The sequence below is a fragment of the Fukomys damarensis genome, unplaced genomic scaffold (genome assembly GCF_012274545.1).
Source record: "Fukomys damarensis isolate Sample0158 unplaced genomic scaffold, DMR_v1.0_HiC HiC_scaffold_8, whole genome shotgun sequence".
NCBI classification, from domain to species: Eukaryota; Metazoa; Chordata; class Mammalia; order Rodentia; family Bathyergidae; genus Fukomys; species Fukomys damarensis.
Genome location: NW_022900920.1, coordinates 17906554 through 17914347, shown reverse-complemented (window position 1 = coordinate 17914347; position 7794 = coordinate 17906554). Strand labels below are relative to the sequence as shown.

The 7794-nt window shown below is 44.6% G+C and overlaps 2 protein-coding genes across 4 annotated transcripts in view; one reads left to right on the top strand and one right to left on the bottom strand.

Moving 5' to 3' along the window:
• Positions 1–5632, bottom strand: part of Mcmbp (minichromosome maintenance complex binding protein) — a 51196-nt gene extending 45564 nt beyond the window's left edge. The window contains exons 1-2 of the mRNA XM_010632792.2: positions 5570–5632; positions 516–682 (exon numbers count right to left, since the gene is read on the bottom strand). Coding sequence (XP_010631094.1) covers positions 516–682; positions 5570–5632 — 230 coding nt within the window. The remainder of the gene's footprint in view (positions 1–515; positions 683–5569) is intronic.
• The window catches only part of Sec23ip (SEC23 interacting protein), a 54259-nt gene continuing 46478 nt past the window's right edge, over positions 14–7794 (top strand). For 2 of the 3 annotated variants that reach the window (XM_010632782.3, XM_010632781.3), the window contains exon 1: positions 5709–5967. In XM_010632782.3, coding sequence (XP_010631084.1) covers positions 5805–5967 — 163 coding nt within the window. In that variant the 5' untranslated portion in view covers positions 5709–5804. Of the gene's footprint in view, positions 230–5708; positions 5968–7794 lie in introns of those variants that run through there. The other variant, XM_010632783.2, reaches the window with a different exon arrangement.

Genomic DNA, 7794 nt, shown 5'->3' with positions numbered 1-7794 from the left:
GGGGCCGCCATTTTGGAGACGGGCAAAGAAGGCAGCCGGGCGGCGCGCGAGGGTGAGCTCGGCTTGTTGCTCTCTGTCATCCCCGCGAGCGTGGGCGGAACTCCTAGAGTCCAGCTCTTGCGAGTCCTTCCTCACTCAAGAGCTAAAAAGTGCGAGCTCAGAGGGAACTCAGACTCAGCTCTGGGCAAAATTAGTGGGCGAATCAGAATTTAGCATCCCTCCACCTCGTGTAAGTGCTTTTTTTTCTTTTTTGATACCGGGGGTCGAACTCGGGACTTTGCCCTTAGCGTGGCAGGCGGCGGAACCACTCACTAAATCCCAGCGCCTATAATCTCTCCTTTTGAGGGGACAGGTGGCAATTCTGGCGCGCTTCCTGAAACCACAATGTCAGGACTGGGAAATCAGCCTGGTCTTCCCCCGCCTCCCAGTACTGGTGATCGAACCCAGCCCTTTTAACTTGGAGGTAAGGTCTTGCTCAGTTGCCCAGGCTGAGTTTGAACTTTCGATCGGCTCACGGAGTGCTGGGATTACTGGTGTGCACAACCACACTCTGTTCAGCCCGGTCTACTTTTGCTTCAAAGCTGCATCTGTTGGGTAGCAGTAGTGAAGTTTTCCTGCACCGTACGGTTCTGGATACAGTCGAAGGAAAGATGAGCAAGGTCAACTCTACAACAACCTTTTCCTAAGGAAGTTTAGAACATGTTCAGTATTGAAACTGTATTCCCTGGACCTGCACCTCAGAAGACCCCAGGCTCATCAGAATGGAAAATGGGTGATATGATCAAAATCTGGCAAGTGGGAGGATGAAGAGCAAGAACTAAGCCCGCAGGATGGGTGCAGCTCAGCGGTAGTGCCTTCGCCTAGCATGTGTGCCTACCATCCTCGAATTGCAGAAAATGCACCAGATTTCCCACCAAAACTTGCTGGGGTGGGATGGGGAACCCTTTCCCTTTATGTTTCTTAGTTCTCCAATGGGACCTTTGTAACAAAGCAGACGTTAACAAAAGGAAAGCAAACGTATTTGAACATACTGGGATGTCCATGACAGAAACACAGAGAACAGCAACTCTGAGTAGCTTGAAAGTTAGGCTTATAGAACATCTTCAGCAAATAATAAATTTGGGCCTGGATGTAGCTCAATGGTGCCACATCTGCCTGGCAAGCGCGAGGACCAGAGTTTGATCCCAGGTAACAGAAACAAAAAAAATTTATAGAGGAACAATGAGATAAAGGAAAGAAGTAGGTTTCTATCTTAGTTTTCTCACTGCTGAGACAAAATATCTGACACCCACAAGTCAAGGGAGGAAAGGTTGATTTAACTCAAAGTTGTAGAGGTTTCAGTCCCTAGTCTGTGGGTTTCAAAACAAAGTCTCAGGGCAGAGGAGAATTGCAGAGGAGAAACAGTCCAGGGTTTGAAAGGGCAGGCAGAAGGCAGCAAAACAGCAGCAGCAGCAAAACAGCAGCAGCAGCAACAGCAGCAGCAGCTGCAGCCGCCTTCTTTCTGCCCCTTTGTAGTCTATCCAGGCTGTAAACCTGCAGATTGGTGCCACCTACAGTCAAGGTGGGGCACTCTGTATACCAGTGTTATACCATTAATCCTAGTATCACATCCTTAATCCCAGCATCGCATACACTAGATCCAGCCACTTCCAAAAATCCCTAGCTATGACAGCATGAGGCTTTGGGGGCACATCTCGATAAAATCTGTAACAGCTTTCAAAGCTGGCAAGCTGTAGGAAGGTAAAAATATGGGGAACTAATTCTATTTATTTATTTATTTATTTTTGGTACTGGGTATTGAATTCAGGGAATCAAACTGAGGGCTTTGTGCTTGCCAGGCAGGCACTTCACCTCTGAGCTATATCCCTGGCCCAGGATACCAATTGTAGACACAGCTTGGTTAGTATATTTGTTATACAAATTCTCTTGCAATCTCTGGTTTGATAAGGTTCTAAAGTTGTCTCTGTTCATAAACTTTTGTCCTTCCTCCAGAGAGGTGAGGAGAGATACCTTTGAAATTGATTGGTTGATTGATTTTTATGGTACCAGGGATCGAACTCAGGACTTTGCACTTGCCAGGTAGGTGTGGTGCCACTGAGCTAAACCTTTGAACCACTGAGCCTACACTATTGAAATTTTATATCCTGCTTTTAGGCAAACTGCAGGAGTGTGGGGAGCATTTATCTTTTCTCTTTTTAAAAATTAATATAAAATTATTTCTTAGATCGTGTAGGCAGTAAGTAGTGATTATATTCATCATGGGGAGCTGATACATGTACATAACACATGTTAAACTTTTCTTCCATCTTTTCAGTTGCTTTCAGCTCAAGGTAATCTTTATGCCAAAATGACATGTTTGGGGTAACATTTTGGTTTATTTCAGGGTGAAATGGGTAGTTTGGATTTCTCACTGTGAATGAATGGCATGCTGGATCTTGTACCAGGGATCAAACTCAGGACTTTGTGCTTGCCAAGGAGGCACAGCACCACTCAGCTACAACCCTGGCCCAGTATACTGGGTCTTACATCTGGTTTTCAGATTTGCTTTATCTAAATTTCAGCTTGGTATCAACTTGGCAGTGGCAAGTGTAGGAGAAGAAAAATTCCTTTCTGAGTTCACAGTATAGCAACCCCCCCATTATTGGTAAATAAACCCAAGGGTGCTCTGCCACTGGGCTACACCCCAGTCATGTATGTTGGAGACAAGAGTCTCTCCCAGTTGCCTCTGGCTGGCCTCCAAATTGCAATCCTCCTGCCTCACCCTCTGCAGCAACTAGGGTTACAGGTGTGTGCCACCATGCCTAGCCATGATATATGTTTTATGTGACACTGGATCCTTCAAAAGGAAGTAAAGACCTGAAGAAGTACTTCAGATGTTTTAATGGTAGCTTTTTGTTTTGTTTTTACATGTGTGGTACTGGGGATAGAATCAAGAACCTTGTGTATGCTAGGTAAGCACACTTAACACTGACCTACAGCCCTAATTTTTTTTTTTAAATGTCTAGTTATGTAGCCCTGGCTAGCCTTGAATTTGTGATCTTCCTCCTGAGTCCTAGGATTACAGGCATGTCCTAATTTTAATAATATACTTAACCCAACGTATCAAGCATATTTTAATTTTAAAATAATGTGATATATTAATGAGATATTGTACTTTTTTATACTGAGTCTTTGAAATCTCATGAATTTTATATTTACAGCACCTATCAGTTCAGAAAGTTATCGTTTCTAGTGCTCAATAGCCACAGTTGGTTGATGGCTGCCAGACTGGACAGAACAGGAAAAATTGGGGCTTCAACGTATTGGAAAAGTCAATCAATTTAGTATTCAATGCATAGGAGGTAAGTGTAGAGTAGCCTCAGCCACTGGATCCTCCCATCTCAGCCCACTAAAGAGCTGGGACATGCCACCATGCCCAGCCACAAAGGTCCTTTGAGACTTTTCAGGGAAACCAGAGAATTCAGCCTTGTGGCAAAAGAGCAGATCAAAGGTCTCCCATTTGGGCCTACTGGTTCAAGTAGCCTCGAGTTAACCCCATTACACTGAGCAAAATAAAATGGGGCAGAAGAGGAAGTCAAGACCATGGAACTGGCTGGAAATGAAATGCTGTAAATATAAAATTCATGAGATCTCAAACAGTATAAAAAAGTACGTTTCATTAATACATCTCACATTATTTTAAGAACCTGGCCTGAAAAGTCAGCAACTGTACAAGTCTTGGTGGGGGGCAGGTAAGGGAGATGCAAGAAAAATTAAGATGTATTATGTACATGTACCAACTCTCCGTGATGAATGTAATTATTATGTACAGCAAAATATAAACATTTTTGAAAGATTGATGTAAGTCTTGGACGCTAAACTTGAACAAGCTGCAAATCTGCTGCAAAGATCCCATAGAGGACACACTTCCCAATGCCTCTTCTGTTATCTCCATGGAAGATCATGGCCTACGAGAAATCTCTCAGAGGACAAACCCAGGGCCAAGGAAGAATGTGAAGTTGAGGAGTCATTTTCCAGAGGGCTGGACCAGAGACAACCTGGACATAAGTCATGAAAATTCTCCATTGTTGGCAGGAGCATTTTCAATGTATGTCTCACAGAATTCAATCATTTCTGTGGAACTGTGGATGCTGTATTTTACATTCCTCCTTTTTTCCAATTGGGGTCTTAAAAAAAAATGGGAGGTCTCATGGGGCTGGGGATTTAGCTCAGCCTCTCAAGCGCAAGGTCCAGAGTTTGATCCCCAGTACCAAAAAAAAAGTTTCTCACTATATGGATGGATCATGCTGATTTTGAACTCTCAAATATAGCTCAGGCTGGCTCTAATTTGCAGTCTTTCTGAGAGTGCTGGGATTGCCCTAGCCTTCTAAGTCACAGGATGAGAAAATCTGTAACCTTTTGTTTCAGGAAAATTGGGTTTAGTTTGATCCCCCCCCCAATATTTCTTGTAAGTAAACATCTATCTTAATGGTTTAACTATGGCCCACAAGGTTTGGGCCATAATTATGGCTTGGCTTTTAAAATCTGACAAATATACTAAACAGCTATTTCATTAATCAACTTTTATTTATTTATTTATTGGTACCAGGGATTGGACTCAGGACCTTGTGTTTGCAAGGCAGGCCGAAGAACCACTGAGCTAAACCCCCAGCCCTAAACTTTCATTCTATGTAGATGTAATCTCTCTCCAAAGAGATATTGTTTAATTATTTCAAGACTTTTTGGTCTCTGTCCCACCAAGAAGCTGAAAGACTGCTTATGCTATTTTTGTTTTTGAGATCAGGTTAAATTGCCTAGGCTGGCCTCCTGTTCTCTATTCTCTTACCTAAGCCTCTGGAATGGGTGGCGTTACAGGTGTTCCCCACTGCACACAGCTGCTATTTTTTCTTTCCAATTTAAATTATGGAAGATGTCAATTAAATCCAGCGTATGGACAGAATTAGAGACTAGTGTGGAACTGTGGGCATATACAAAGCGATTTTAAAATGCCCCATATTTTTGGGGGGTGTGGGGAATACTCGGATTTACCTAGGGAGTGCTGAGTCCTGAGCCCCCCCCCCCCGTCTTGCTGTCCAGACTCGTCTGGAACTCGCTACCCCTCTTGCCTCAGCCTCCAGAGTAGCTGGGATTACAGGCGTGCACCACCGGGATAGTTTAAATGTCACATCCTTCAATTTCAATCTGGTTTAATTTTTTTTTCTCCTCCTGGACTTACAAACTTCTAAAATTTTGCTATTTCTATACCTGGATCAACGACAAAAGTTCCCTTCTGTCCAGAACGGCATGCAGGTGCTAGAATAAGTAAATTTGGTTCCCCCTTGGCTGCTATTGCCTCCACTTTTTCCTCTCTCCTTTCTAACTTTGCCTACTCTTAAGGGCTTCCGTTGTACCTCCAAAATCTGACAGTTAACCTGCCCTGTCCCTACTTTTAGGAAGCTCCTGTCCCTAAATTTAGGAAGCCCTGACTCCCCTCATCCGTGGCTTTGAGCGTCAAGTTGTGCTTGGATCCAGAAAAGGCAGCGGCCCCGCCCCCATGTTCTTTCCCCAGCTTCAGTCCTTGGTCTCAAACCAGGCCGGCACAGGGTTTGAGGATGTCATGTGCTAGGTTCGGGCGTGAAGCCAGTTCCGCCATGTTGATTTCGGGCAGCACAGATCAGGGAGAAAGATGGCTCTGGATCTGCCACCTGGGCGTTGTGGTCCTTGTGCGCAAGTGCGGAAGTGCGCTGGCCCTGAGGTGACTGGTTTCCTGTCGGTGGTACTGCACCGGCTTCCAGTAGACGTGTAACGGACGGTACCCCGCAGCCATGACCGAGAGGAAACCTAACGGTGGCAGTGGCGTCGCTTCCACCTCCTTGTCGAGTACTAACTTACTCTTCTCTTCCTCGGCCACGGAGCTAAGCTTCAACGTGCCCTTCATTCCAGTTACGCAAGCCGCCGCTGCCTCGGCCTCTCTGCTCTTGCCCGGAGGTAGTAGTAATCCGAGGGCGGTTCCGCGGGGCGAATGTGTACTGGGAGGCAGGCAAAGGTCGTCGTCGGACGAGGGTCTAATGGGAAGTCCTGCTTCTTGACCCGCTCTCTGGGTCGCTTGCTGGGGTAACAGTGGCCAAGTTGGAGAAGTTCGGGAGCTTGGGATCTTGGAGGCGGGGCCCAGGTGATGAGGCTTACTATTCCTCAAAGAATCTCCTGTTTGAATTGTCCAGAATTATGGACACTAGTTCATTGGCATTCCACAAGTTGTTGAACACCCACTGATGTTCTGGGTGCTGGCAGGGAATGAAGATAGATTAGACGGTAGCCGTCCCCTAGGTAAGCATCTTCAGAGATACACTAGGCTGTCTTCAAGGAAAGTCCGGTGTACTAGCGGATATCTCCTAGGATAGACGGTGCCCCCGCCTAGAAAAGATGTGTACTATTTACAACATGCCTATTCAGCATGCTTTTCCTCCAAGAAGTGTTTTATTGCTGTCTTAGGCTCCCACTCCTACGAACACCTCTAACTTTTTGTTTATTTCTGTATTATTGCCTTGGGAGATTGTTTTTGCTTTTTACCTTTGAGACAGGGTTTTGCTAAGGTACTGAGTTTCCCAGGCTGGGCTCGGACCTGTGATCCTCCATCAGCATACCCCCCACCCCTTTGCTGAGCGCTGGGATTTCAAGTGTGTGCCACCACACCCAGCCGGGAGATTGCTTTTTGATGATTTTGTGGCATAACCAAGACCATCGTGTTTAGAAGCACTGACCTTATGCCCCGACCCTGCCAGTAACTTGGTGTGGGAGCACAGGAATGTTACTATCTGTGTTTCAGTTTCCATATATATGTTTGTTGTGAAAGCTTAATTTTTGCAAAGCACTGAGTATAATGCTTGACATAATGTTATATAAATGTTTGTTAACTAAATATGTTTTCTTATTGGGACTGTGGGCTTCTTAAAGTTTCAGCTATGACTTAATTACTCAGCCTCCCTAGTGATGGGACTACAGGCTTGGGCCACCACAATCAGCTTGACTGTTTCCAGTGAATAATTTGTTCCTCTTTGGAGGACTAAGGAAAGGTTCATGGAGGTGAAAAAGAGATTATTGGAAGCAGCCATACCTAAAGGTTCCCTCTCCTTGTGTTATTCTTCTTGGTGCTTTTCATTACCTGACATGTACATGTATTTATTCTAACCCCCTCACCGCAAATGTAAACCCCGTGAAAACAAAGACTTAGTTTTATTGCTAGTGTATGTGCAGTCCTCGTAATGCAAAATGTTCAGTAGATGTTTGTTGAATGAATGAGAGGATGGGCATCAGGAATAGGATGTCTCATGCAGGGGGTATGGTTGAAAGGGTAGACATTGCTGTCTTTGGTGAGGAGCTGGCATGACTGGAGCTGAATGCTGTGGTAGGCCATACCTGAGGCTTCTACTTCATCCTTTGCTTCATGAGTATTATTTGCTTCATGTCTTTTTTTTTTTCTTTTTTCGGGGGATGGTTTTGAGATAGGGTTTTGCATTTAGCTCAAGCTGGGCTTGAACTCACTATATAGCCTCAGCTTCCTGAATGCTGGGATTACAGGTGTGTGTACCACCATGCCAGCTATGTCTGTCTTTCTTGTTGTATTTGGTTTGTGTATGTCACTGTCAGTCAGTGCTAGACAATTTCATTGTCAAATACATTGTCTTTAAAATTCTTGTTTCTTGGAGACATAATTTTTTTTGTAATTTCTAGAAGTGAAGATTATTATTTTTCTTTTAGATAGGGTCTTGCTATATGTGTGTGTGTGTGTGTGTGTGTATGTGTGTGTATATATAT